The sequence below is a fragment of the Lethenteron reissneri genome, chromosome 44 (genome assembly GCF_015708825.2).
Source record: "Lethenteron reissneri isolate LAM-NWPU_2019-01 chromosome 44, ASM1570882v1, whole genome shotgun sequence".
In the NCBI taxonomy this organism is placed as follows: domain Eukaryota; kingdom Metazoa; phylum Chordata; class Hyperoartia; order Petromyzontiformes; family Petromyzontidae; genus Lethenteron; species Lethenteron reissneri.
The window spans coordinates 4,082,716-4,096,706 of NC_083822.1; the positions used below are offsets into that span (position 1 = coordinate 4,082,716).

The 13,991-nt window shown below is 46.0% G+C and overlaps 1 protein-coding gene across 5 annotated transcripts in view; it reads left to right on the top strand.

Annotated features, from left to right (window-relative positions):
* The window catches only part of LOC133353636 (caskin-1-like), a 151,392-nt gene that overhangs the window by 79,096 nt on the left and 58,305 nt on the right, over positions 1-13,991 (top strand). For all 5 annotated transcript variants that reach the window (XM_061570024.1, XM_061570026.1, XM_061570027.1 and 2 more), the window contains exons 7-10: positions 2,257-2,365; positions 8,631-8,739; positions 11,789-11,883; positions 12,726-12,840. In XM_061570024.1, the coding sequence (XP_061426008.1) occupies positions 2,257-2,365; positions 8,631-8,739; positions 11,789-11,883; positions 12,726-12,840 (428 nt within the window). The remainder of the gene's footprint in view (positions 1-2,256; positions 2,366-8,630; positions 8,740-11,788; positions 11,884-12,725; positions 12,841-13,991) is intronic.

Genomic DNA, 13,991 nt, shown 5'->3' on the forward strand with positions numbered 1-13,991 from the left:
GCCGGAGCTGGTGGCCGTGCCGCCTGGGTATGAGCACTTTGCAGTTGATGCAACCGAAGAGGCTGGTGGCTCTGCCTGCAGGAGGCGGAGAGTGACATCGAGGATGGGGAAAGAGAGTGCTTCGCATGAAGTACCCGATGAGCGTTGAGATAAGTTCCCACGTGATGTCCCTCGCTGCTCTCTCTCTCTCTTAAAAAAAAAAGTGCCGCAATGAGATCCTGGGTCGTTCCGGTTTTGGGAGCATTGGCTGGAGGGAGGCCTTGTGGGCGCGCTGCCGTGGCCACGGGGTTCGCTCGGAGCAGGCGGCCACCGCCCACTGACCACCGCCCGCCATCGCTGTTCGTTTGGGTAGGGATTTGATGGTTTGTTGGGCTCGTAGAGGGGTGATGTTCTATGAATGGAATGCGGGATATAGCGATGGATGGGGCTGCCGCGTTGGGTTACCGGGTTGCAGCGCTGAAATGTCACGATTCCAAGTCGAGCTTGGATTCGGGAATCTGTTTTGTATTTTGTTTTTAACACTGCAGGGAATGGCAGTATCTCTAGTGGGCTGCAGGGCGTAACGTGACCCCATGGACGTTGTACACATTGAAAATCGTTCATTTATACACAGGCGATTGAGTGCACGTATCGTGCGTGGGCTGAATAAATTCTGTCACTGAACGAATTGATTTATCATGGTTCCGAGTTAGTAATGTGTTCGGTGTTGAGGTATCCTGCTGAGCTAAAATTATGGGATCGGTGCTGACTGCAGTGCTGGATGTTGAGGTGAAACTCTAGCACTCTCTGTCACGTTCCAGTGCTGGGTGCTGCTCTATAGTACTGGACAGGGTGCTGTAGTGTGCTTGCTGCCTGGGTATGCAGTATTAGGCTGTAGTGTGAGGTTATGTTTATTTAGTTTAAATAAATGTACGCTCTTCACCCAGGAAAGCCTCGCTGAGTCTCGACGCTCGTTTATCCAGAACCGAACCCAGACCCTTGTCACTTTAAGGAAAGAGTGCTACCACTGCACCACCCTGTTGGGTGAGAGTGAGCTCTAGTGTGGGGCTACAGGGCCCGTTCATCGTCAGATTTGTATTGAGCCACAGATCTAGTGCTTGGGTTCGAGTGCTGCGTTAGGGATTGTGATAAATGTTGGACCACAGTACCAGGGTGTTACTGCTCATATTGTGATGGTGCAGGCTCTGTGCATTATTTCAGCGTGTACGGAATTCCATTGGGTTGGAGGAATGAGCCCCAAAAGTAAAATGTGTGATTGAATTTAGGCGGCTTCCTGAACGTTGGTTCTAGTCTTTTTCTTTTTTCTCAATGGCAAGACGGAGCATACGACACTCTATGTGTACATCGCGGTTATCAAGCCCTTGTGTTTTATGAACGTGTTGTTTAACATTTAATGCATCATTATCTACCCAGTCACGTGAAGCAGCAGGAATACATGGTGGTTAAGCAACCATCTTTTAATACTCTGTGTGTAGCTGCTGATGTACACTGCATAACAAACATGAGATGTCACGGATATTTTATGTTTAATCTGCTCCGTTATTGTGTTTTTTTTAATCGTAATTTTCATTATCATTACTTTTACAGTCTATTACCATTTTTTACCGGCTTTAGCGTCACGCCCTGCGAGAGGTGAAATATCCAGTTCGATGTCGATGGCGATCGTATGTTTGTACGTGTTTCGATTTAAAGGGATTTATGCTCTTTGGCTGACCATGCCCTATGAGTAAAACAAATTAACCTCTTGGCCAAAATTTCCAGTGACTAAAATTAAATAGTCGTATTTGTGCTAACTCTCATGTTTCTAGATCTTCTGGACACCAATTACAATGTACATCAGTCACTAAGTCACGACCACATGCGGGATACTTATTGAATACAACTGAGTAACAGCAGGCTGCGATGGGCGGGACACGTGTGCGGGGTGGAGGACAGAAGTTTACCAAACCAGGTACCGGAGTGGCACGCAGAGGTTTGCAACTCATCGTAAACCCCAGATGGCTGTGATGAGATTGTAGCAGAGGTCCTCAATGGGAGGAAGCGAAGGCGTCGGTTTCATAGCGTTGACGCTACGTACGTGTGTGTATATGACGTTGAACTTATTTCGCACCGCACATAGCCAACAGCGCGAATCGCAGATGCTGCGGCACTGTGATCGCGCGCGCTCTGACTCGTGCTGCCCGGCTGCGGGAGGCTCGCCGTGGCCGCGGTTTTGCGAGCGCGACTCGGAACGTGCGCCGTCTCCCCCTCGTACAGGCTGCTGCTCAACGCCGGCATCGACATCAACCGGCAGACGCGGTCGGGCACGGCGCTGCACGAGGCGTCGCTCTACGGCAAGACAGAGGTGGTGCGCCTGCTCATCGACGTGAGGCCACGCGTGGATAAACACGCGCTCGCACGCACACGCGCACACACACGCGCCAGTGCGTTTGCAAAGACAAAGATTCCCCCCCAACCCTCCCTGAAAGCATTAACAGACTCATCTTCTTGGTTCTTTCGGTAAAGTCACGTAGAAGGGAAGTAATAAAAGAATAAAAATAAAATATAATAAAATAATTCTCACGACGTTTCGGCCACAATGCAAGCAACCGTCCTCAGGTGAACACCAGGTCTGTCGGGGAGACAGCGTCTGTCTCCCCGACAGACCTGGTCTTCACCTGAGGACGGCTGCTTGCATTGTTCTCACGTCGTGAGAATTATTTTATTATGTTTTATTTTTATTATTTTATTACTTCCCTTCTACGTGACTTTACCGAAAGAACCAAGAAGATGAATCCCTGCAGTCACGAAAGCTTTAAATCAAAACATTAACAGACTGTTGGGGAAAATGCTGCTCGCGAGCATGGGAGGGTGGGTGGCCAGTGGCAATGTTTAGACACTACACACCGGGTACTCATTTGAGGCTGAATCGACCAAGAGGAGACCCAAGAAGAGTTCAGATAATCGTCACTGTTGCGGAGGCGAGGGTTGGTCGAGGCGTGGGTTAGTGGATCGCACAGATGTTGTGAAACTCCCTTCCCTTGGCTCGCCAGGAGGTGGTACAGCAACAACAGCCGACTCTACCGAATCCGTCTGTAAGGGATAGACTATAGAGTGTTTACTCCACACAGGTACAAATATAATCGCAGGTCTAAATATTACACTGGTCAACAAAAAAAAACATTGTTTTCTGGCCTGGACTTTTGCAGCTGTTTTAGACTAATTTTAGGGTGCTGATTCCAAATCTGATTTCAGATTTGCTCTATCACATCTCATTTTTAAATCCTTTATATTAAGTTCGCTTGCTTGCTTAGGACCGTGCAAATCTTTCGGTCGTTTTTTAACCCTCTTCCCGTCATCCAATCGAACTGATATTTTGCACAGACTCGTTGTGCGTGACAATGCATTTTCGTGAAAAAAAAATCCTAAATTTTACACTGTTTAGGGAAAAATGTTTAAATATTTAATTACCAATTGTTTAATGCTGCCAGACAATCATCTGACCCATAGGTGGCAGCCATCTCAAGCCAGAGGTCGAGAGGACTCTAGCTGCCCAGATGCTACGCATATAAAGGATTTATAGTGAAAAACTTTGTTTTTACGGGTTTACTTGTTATGCTATCGGCATATCCCATTTTCATTGATTTTACCCGAAATTAACTCTGTCACTTATGATTGCAAGTTGTTGCGAGTCAGTGACTGCTTTAGTGTTAAAATATGGTGCTGTATTTTTAGGATAGTGTGTTTATAATATAATTTTATGTAGATATCCACATTTATTTAATATTTTTCTTCTGCAGTTTTGATTGAAAATGCAATATTTGATATCTCAAAAACCTGATGTGATAGACAAAAAATGATGCCAGATTTGGAATCAACACCCCGAAATTACATTAAAACCGTTGGAATACCTTATGCCAGAAAAATGTGTTGACCAGTGTTATCGATTCAATTTTGCATTTTTGGGTAAACTAAAATATTACAGTTTGTGCCTCGAGAGGATATTTTTCTATCTCTCAAACCGGGAGGCAAAATTGTGATTTTTTTTGTTTTTAAACCTGGGCCTAAACCTGGGCCTAAGAAGGTTTGCATATCGAAGTTTTTTTAGGATGCTGCTGAATCTATGCGATGGCATCACAGTTTCAACAACTCAACATTTTGGTTCATTTCCAGAAGAGAGTAAGTCAAAGTCATTGGTACAATAAACGGTGTCGTCTTCGGCAACCGTAGACTGTAAATTAATGATCGAGTTGCGTCAAGCACTTCAAAGGCCAAGAATGTAAAAAAAAGTTGATTTATCACATTTTAATTGCTTGTTCAAGGATGCATTCAACTCAACACAGCATATTTTTCGGGTTGTGCTAAGAGTGTCATTAAATATGCATTGTAAAGCAGCATTAAAGTGCATCCGAATATCAGCGATGCGGTGATTTCCTCAGTGAAACTTTGCCACGTAATGCTCTTTGTTGGCAGCCTGTCTGCTGAATTGACCTGTGCGTGTATTTACACGTATTACGTTAACTGAAAGCAGGAGATCAAACTCGATTATACCCAGAAAAGCCTCCTCACTGATTCTCAAGCACAACTTTTTTCAAGAGGGTCCCGCATTGTGTCGTTTGACTGATTTTTTAATTGAGTAAATTTACCTGGAGAGGGCGCGGAGAAAACCCACACTCAACCTCCAATTTCAAGGTAGGTGAGCGGCTTGCTGAACTAATATCTAGCGGTCAACTTGTAGCCCTGCTGGCGTGTTGCTCACACACAAAGATCTCGAACCCAGTCAATAAATCACTGGATTGTATGTATATATGAACGTTGAACTTTTTTTGCATCGTATGTTGCCAACCACGCTAATCGGAGGTGCGAATTTACACACATGAGTGCTCCACCACTACAACCACCACAACCGCACTTGGCTGTAATATTCAGCCATCTAATGATGCGCCAGCTGATTGGTTAAAACATTTTCTTTGGCTCACAATTCACATGTGCAAACGTCGGCAGTGACACGGCCTGGCGGGAGCACGTTCGCCGCTTGCTGCAGAGGTTCGCGGTATGAATCCAGCGGTCGCCCCGACTATAACTGCGGGTGCAACAACCATAATGGGTATGCTTCATCCAAGTGGATGTTAAAGGTCCCCTGACATCATTCCTCCGCTGAAGTAGGTCATCGTGTGTGCCGGACGTCAGGGTCCAAATTTGCCAAATTTCAAAATGGCCTGCAATTCGGATTATGTTTAACACGTGGGCTTTCGCGCCCAATATTATCCATAATAGAGGTTTTTGGGTTATATTGTGTCAAAATAAGTGTCGTTAAACCCGCCACCACCCGACACAATCAATTAGTAAGGTTTGTCACGTAAACAAAACATGTCAATTAGTTACGAGTGTAATGAGCGACTTCCGCGACACGTCGGTTAGAGGGTACTTCTTCTTTATCACTCACACTGGGCGCAACGCAGGCCAACACTTACTCTTCCTCACACTGAGTGCAACGCTAGATATTACCGTCTCTACTGGCTACACACAGCCGATCACTCGGCGTGGTCCCATCTGCCTTACTCGGCTACGCCGCTGGCTGGCGGCGTGACGATAACGGCAATGGAAACCACGCAGGAGATCTTCCACGTGGCCGGACGATGGAGAGAGATGTCGGCGAGCAGCGACGCAGCCAGAACCTAAGACCCCACACACGAACCCCGAGCCCCGGATCCGCTCCCCCTTATATCCCCCCGGCGTGGCTAGGCCCCGCCTCCGGCCACGCCCTCTCGTGGAACCTTCGAGCAGGTTCCCGGAGTATCTCGACTAGCCCCACCTTTCCCTTTGCTCAAGATACACCTCCCTCTCTGATGAGTTGTAACTTAACCGTGCCCGTACCCGTGATTCTCCTTCCAGGCCAGCAGGTGTCACCCTGTCATTACACTAGTAACGTTTGTACATATTAATTTTGAGCTTAGGAATCTATTTAAAATGACGAAATGGCTTATTTTGTTTACGTTACAAACCTTACTAATTGGCTGTATCAGGTGGTGGCGGGTTTAACGACACATTTATATGTACGCGACCTAACCCCAAACACCTCTATTATGAATTTGGATTGTACGGAGTGCTTGTCGCCCCCCAATTGGCAGACCCTTGCAAATCAAACTCCCCTGTCTTTTTGGGTTCTCACTTGGTCAAGTAAAATAAATTATAAATTTGAACATCAAATCGTATGTGTGACATTTGATTGTAGGAGGTGTATGCAAACGATTCACTGAGACTGATGGAGTGGGGAGGGTAAGGGGGAACTGTAGAAATGAGACAGATGACACAAGAAACAATTAAAAAGAGATGGTTAAAAATAAATAAAATAATCTATTCTTGAATTGGCTCGTGACCACACATCACAGCAATTTGTAAATTTGCTACGTGGGTGAATGTTTACATGCCTAGTACTGATCACCACACTTATAACAGCAAACAAAGCAACGGAACTAAATGTCACCCTCCTCGGTTCTCCATTTGTCTGTCTTTGTCTTCGTGTATCTTAGTATGCCTCTGTATTTTTGCCCGTTGTATCTGTTCATCGTCCTGTCTTTGTATTTATGTCCTTTACATTTTACCAATAACGATCACTGTGGAAATCTAGTCGATGCATTGGCTGTCACGGTGCTCAGCTCAATCAACTCACAGTCGGAACACAAGAGAGTTAAAATGCTGGTCAGTGGTCAACTCAGCCCATCATAGTGCTATAAGCTTGACTCGAATACCAAATGAAGTTACTTACTTAGGAAGTCAACAATTGCAATGTCTGGTTGCCACCATGGGAATGTGGAATTTTCATGACAGAGCTTGGGGTCACCAAAGTTGATCTCCTTCTGTCGTACGGCTGCTGATGCAGAGCAACACCCACGATGTCACATTCAGGTGTTCAGGCCAGACGACCTCGTCAAGAGCAGCAGCGTGTACCGCTGTGATGTCTCCTTCGTATTTGCGGCTCGGGCGTTGCGTCCTTACACATTCTGGATGACCACAGTCGCACACTGGAGAGTTTACAATTTTCCGTTTGTGCGTCGGGAATGCGCATCTGCCATGGTTTGTACGCCTGCGGTTCAGGGTGGACCAGGGGTGATGAACATCGCAAATGGCTCGCTTGAGCGGGTTTCTTTTCGCCTGTAGTGCACGACCCACGCCGCCGCATCACGGCGCGCGGCTGTTTCGCGCTGCGCTCGGCCTCGGCTCCATTGCCAGAGCTCGTGCTCCCATGCTGCTCACTCCGTGGCCACGATTGATTGCAATCGACCTGGGCGAACATCCCTGGCAGTTTGGGAGACAGACTCGGTGATGAGGGTAACGCGCACGCCTCTCCGTCCATTACCTGCCCCTAATTGTCGGACTAGGGTCCTCTGTGTTGTGGGTTGTTTTTTTATGTAGAGGAGGTGTGGGGTGGGGTGGGTTGACCGATGATCTTGGTTGGTTTCCCTGCCTGCAGTCGACTTGCTCGCTTACTCGCCGCCCAGACGCGGTGACATCTCTCCCCCTGTGGGCGTGCCGTGGCTCTTTGTTTGCGTTCGTGTGTGCACGTGTGGATCGGCGATGGTTTGTATGCATTTTGTGCACCATTAATTCAATATTAGGGTGTGTCTGTGTGTATACGTGGGGAGCCGTGGCGCAGTGGTTAGCGCGCTGCACTCCGAAGCCGATTACCCGAGTATGATTCCCGCTCACGGCCAAATTCAGTGACATTTATCTGAGCTGGTGCTGGTCCTCCCCTTGGCCGACTTAGCCATGAACGAGTACCTATTGTGATATATTAGCGTTAGCATTGGAGAGACAATATATGTAATTCTGTGCCTTGTGTGCCTTTTGTACATTATTCATTTATTTAATATAAAGATACGCATGACCGTTTGCATTCAATTTGCGTGCATTATTCTCGAATCCTGCAATGACCTTGAATCAAAACAGTTAATTTAAAACCCTTGGCGAGTGGGTGATGCAAGAATGTGAGTATGTCAATTGTTACACCCGTAGTTTATAAGAGACCTTAACCAATGGAGGGACTGTACCCTGCCATGTGAACGTGCAATTTCCACTGTTGGCATAGGGGGATGCCAATGCATGTGAGTGCACCATCATAATCTTCATTAGAGCCGAACACAATTTGACTTGTTCATTAGAGCAAAGCACGAGGACTCGTTTGTGTGTGTTTTTCGAATGTAAGTCTTATTAATTAATTATTCAACTGCAAGAGTATGCGGAGAAAACCTACGCTTGCTCGGGGAGAACACGCACAATCTACCGGGTGGACACATTATAAATCTGCTTGCTCTGCAACTATATCGCGACCCCGGCAGGTATACCATTGGTACCTTATTTGCCAGTAAAAAAATTATGATTATTTGTCTTTTTACCCTTTTATCTGGCAACAAAACTGACACCTTTTTACGAGGAGTCATGTTTGCATAGATCACAATACCTGCAGTCATAATGCAAAAAAAAACATAACTCTGATAATGAATGCACTGTCCTTGAAGTTGATTGGTCCACACCCGAGACAGCAGGTATATTTCACACCAGCAGGTTTGGAGTATTGCACGCATCATGGATCACTGTGTGTGATCCGCCAATCCCCGCTTCGCTTCCCCCCCCCCCCCCCATCTACGCAGGCCGGCGTGAACGTGCACATTCGGAACACCTACAACCAGACGGCGCTGGACATCGTGAACCAGTTCACGGGATCGCAGGCCAGCAAGGAGATAAAACAGATGCTGCGTGGTGAGTCCACTCCACTTGAATTTCGATTTAAAGCTTTCGTGACTGCAGGGATTCATCTTCTTGGTTCTTTCGGTAAAGTCACGTAGAAGGGAAATAATAAAATAATAAAAATAAAACAATTAAATTATCACGACGTTTCGATTGCAACACAAGCAATCGTCATCAGGTGTGAAAACCACAGCAATAACATTTGAAAAAAGTGGCGGTTTTTTCACATTTTATTGTTTGATTTTCATTCTTTTATTATTTCCCTTCTACGTGACTCTACCGAAAGAACCAAGAATATAATATATAGGTTATTGTTGGTTTCCAAGTGAAGGTATATTGCGGAGAATGCCAATAATTGCACGGCAGGGTTGGGGAAGCAACTTAGAAGTCCACAATCAAGTGGGGCAGATTTGCATTAAATTTCGATGTAAAGCTTTCGTGACTGCAGGGATTCATCTTCTTAGTTCTTTCGGTAAAGTCACGTAGAAGAGAAGTAATAAAATAATAAAAATAAAACATAATAAAATAATTCTCACGACGTTTCGGCCACAATGCAAGCAGCCGTCGTCAGGTGAAGACCAGGTCTGTCGGGTAGGCAGCGTCTGAATGACGCTGGTCTTCACCTGAGGACGGCTGCTTGCGTTGTGGCCGAAACGTCGTGAGAATTATTTTATTATGTTTTATTTTTATTATTTTATTGCTTCCCTTCTACGTGACTTTACCGAAAGAACCAAGAAGATCCACTCCACTTGTTCGCTGGTTTAAAAACATTATTATTATCACTGGACATTTTATTCGGAATTGTTGTTGGCTGCTCCAACAACAACGCTACATCATTGTCAGCAGAGGCCATTGCGGAAAAAATCGGTTGTCATGCTGCACATCGCGAAATTTTAAATCGTGTCACGTCGCGAAAACTCTCGCTGGTAGAATCTCAACTCCAACCAACGCGATAAAGAAGCAGATTTCCCGTAATTAGAAGGAAGTCGATCTCATGCCTAATCCCTCCATTTGGGTTTCTCCGTGTTGATTTTCTAGTTTCCTTGTAACAAAAAACGAACAACGTGTTCATTACTTTACATACACGCAGTGTGCTGGCTGCAAACTCTAAACAGATGCTCATTTCTCTGATTAATCCGCTGCCAAATTTACCAAGCGTCTTCCCGTCTCTCCTTTTTGCATTTGTCAACCATGACGATGTTGCCCTGTGCTTTACCCTCGATGAGTAGTTGGCGTACACTGTATATTTAACACATTTGGTCCGCTTCTTCATCATCATGGCATGTTGTTGGAGCATGAATTTGAATGATCTCTAACTTGTAATGGTTCTGGAATCCTTAATGTTAGCTGGGGAACTCTAACTTGATGTACTTACGCTTTAATCTTTTTTTTTTGCCAAACTGGAAATAGATTTGAGCGAATAAATTTGGACATAGTTGGCATATCAGTGAGGTGAGAAGAAAAGTGGCAAGCTTCTGAAGCGTGGAGCGAGAGCTGATGATAATTATAGAGGAGCGGGATCCTTAGCCTCTCTGGGAATCAAATGTAGAGCTTTACGTTTCAACAGTTCCTATTATTATGATATAACTTTAATAATCAATAATTAAAACTGTTGTGCACCTTCAGTAATGAGACGCCACTGCAGTGAGTAACAGTTTTAAGGGGGCCTACAGGCTCCTTATGCTGTATCTGGCAAATATTGTTACCGTCTATCCGTCCGCTCCTCTGTGAGCGCGTGCGTGCAAAAACACACGTGCCGAACATGTGCGTCTGTCTGTGTGCGTGCATTTCCACGTGCAAATTTCTTGTATGGTACAAACCCTGAACAAAACAGAGGATCTCTTAATGGACTGGCTCGTCCCATGGTCTGTTCAGTAAAAGGTAGCGGTGCAGCCCTGCAATTGTTTGTTCACACCACTGCTAGCAGAAGGGCCTCCACTAGAGGATGCCTCTGGAGGGTATTTTTGCCCTACTCCTCCATGCTGTCCAGACGTGTTTAAAGAGGCGGGGGTACCGCACACTTTACCCCATTACACACGACCTGCCCGATGATGCTGGATGTAATTACCAGCGAAACGTCGTACTCAAAAATTGTAAATGATGTTGATTCACTCTTCAACACACCGGTGGGCTAAAGTAGTGAACTATTTGTCTTTTGTAAACGTGACGCATTTTTTACTGTTTGGCCGTGTCGGGTGGTGGAGGGTTACGACGCATTTAATAATAACGCGCTCTAACCTAAAAACCTTTATTATGAATAATATTGGTCGCGAAAGCCTACGTGTTAAACCGTGGTGAATCTTATTCATTGGCGCTGGGTGGACCAGCGGCGGAGGAATGTAAGGAACGTGCATCGTTGTTTCAACTGCCGAGCCAAGAGATAGAACATTAGCAGCAACAATCGGACTGACGGCGTGATAATCATTATTCCTGGGCAGCATCCACTCTCTTTCGTGCGGGGTGATAATTGTCATGCAGCTGATGAGGGTCTTTATGGGCTTTAATCAAGGTGCAATCTGCACATTTGTGGTGGAGGTGTCTGGTGCGGGATGGAGTGATCGGTCAAACATGCTGCGTGTGGTGTGTGCAATTTCAACAATTTAAACACACTGCACCGTGATGGCAAGTTTTCACGGCACAGTTTCAGAGTTTAATTTAGCGCACACACTGCGTAATATTAAAGTCTTTTTCGCACTCTGTGATGCTTAAGGCTTCAGATATGTTCGATGCTGATTAAAAATAATTGCACTGGGTATTGTGGTATTTTAACATTTAATGAAAGTGCATTTCACGTGCAAATGCGAAAGTTCAAATGTATTTTGGGGATTCTGCCATGGTGAAAGTGTGAGCACCCTGGAATTGCAATCTAGAAGTCACCAGTATATTTGACATCATGATAATCATCTTTAAATCCCAATCAGTGCCTCCAAATTTTCTATAACCTCAACCCATTGGTCCATTGTTATTCCCGAAGAAATTGTCATCTCCTTGTCTCCGTTTCTTTCACATCACGTGAACCTGTCCACCACCTCCAATCTCCTGACCTCCGCCCCATGCACAGAGGCCTCTGCGGTTCTGCAGGTGCGGGCGGTGAAGGACTTCAGCAATGTGTACGACCCCGAGAGCCTCACGGTCAAAGCCGGGGACACCATCACGGTGAGTGTGCAGTGCATTCTGCCATGTGCGCACACGTGCACGTGTCCTTCTGTGTGTGTGTGTGTGGTGTTTGGGGAAGAGTAGTGTTGCGGTTAGCGCGCTGTGCTACAAACCCGACGACCCGAGTTCGATTCCCGCTCACAGTCAACACCGATGACGATTATCTTGACCGGTCCTGGGCCTCCCCTAGGTCGACTCAGCCTCAAATAAGTACCTGGTGCGGTTGTATAAACATTGCCACTGGAGAGACAAAGGCGACCGGGCGTGGTGCTGGCCACCCAACCCCTCGTGTGCCGTGCCGGCTTTCATAGGTGCTCGCTAACAGCACTTGCCCCAACAGTCTGTTACAGGCTATACGGGGGATCTTTGTCTTTGTGTGTTTGTGGGGAAGGGTAGTGGAGTGTTTAGCGCGCTGCGCTACGAACCCGGCGACCCGAGCATGATTTCCCACTCATGACCAAACACCAGTGGTGAAAATTTGAACCGGTCCATGGCCTCCCCATCAGTCAATTCATCTTCAAATGAGTACCTGGTGTGGTGTGTTAAACATCAGCCCCGGATGAGACGAAGGTTGCTGGGCTTGGCGCTTGCCACTCACCACCTCGTGTGCCGTGCCGGACTTCACAGGTAACCGCTAACAGCACTTGCCCCAACAATCTGTTAAAGGCTATAGGGGGTGGATCTTTGTCTTTGTTGTTGCTATTTGCGACAGCCACTACTGCTACGACCATTACCAACTGACACAGCAGCTTTGACAGCTGTTGCTGCTGTAACGGTCGCAGTAGTCGCTGGCGCTGCTGGCCCGGTTGCTTGTGCAGCTTAGCGTTCTCTGCCGGCTACAGGTGGTCGGGCAGCACCTGGACGGGCGCTGGAAGGGGGTGGTGCAGGAAGCTCGGGGCTCCGATCGAGTCGGGTTCTTCCCTCCGACCATCGCTGAGGTCATCAACCGTCGCACAGGTGCCCAACTAGCCATGGCCCTAACGCTGCCACTGACACTGACCATACCGCTGGAAAGGGACGCGAACACCGACGCTGACCCAACCGCTGCCGCTGAACCGAACAGTGACAAAGACCCTCACGCTGTCACGGACACTGTGATCTTAACACTGGCACTGACCTTAAAACCATCACTAACACCGTCACCTTACCCGAGCATGTTGACAGGGAACCTAACTAACACTTTCACTCACGTTGACAGCACGAGCACTAACACTCTGTAACACTGACACAGACTCTGTACCTAATCCTAAGCCTTACGCTCTGACACTAGCCCTGATGCTGACCATAATACGTAGCCTAACTCTCGTCATCACCGATGACTCTTGCATTCTTCCTAACCATGATATTAATCCTAACATACATAAGTAAATGTAATTGAAGGTATAAATATGATTCATGTCAGTATTATGTACAGCACAAATTCAGCTCACACAACACATTTAACTTGAACACTGATCCCAACGTTTTGCTAAGCACTGATAATAGCCACGAACCTGGCCCTAGCATTAACCAAAGCAAAAAAAACTAAGCCTAGGTCTACTTTATTATTCATTTTTAAGTGCCAGATTTTCGTTTCTCAAGCTGGATTAAATATTTTGTGATGTTTGGCATTCTTTTTTTTTAATCAGTTACGTTTTGCAGGAGGAAGAACTTCATGTAGGCCTCATTCTTGTCCAAGTTTGCCTGTCCCACTGGACAAAGCTGTAATTTGAAAATTATGGAATTTTCAATCGTTTTAATTTTCTGGGACACACGATTTAAATCTTGATTCATCACTGCCATGTTCAGAGTTAAGATCGTCAGTGTGGAAAAATGTATATGCGATTCCAAGTTTTAATGTGAAACGGGTGCACTTACATTTCATCTGTGGTGTAATTGGACACGCAAGAATATGATTTTAGAAAAACATTCAGTGTTTATCCAATCGCGACATGAATACTCCGTTGCCAGTAATTCAATTTACGAAGCTTTCCCAGATCATTATGAACAAGATACGTTTTTTTTATCACCTTCTTAGCTGCCAGAAATCAGGATGTGATAACCTAAAAATAACACATGAAAAATATTAAATAACAATATAACCAAAATTGTAATGGACACACGCAGGG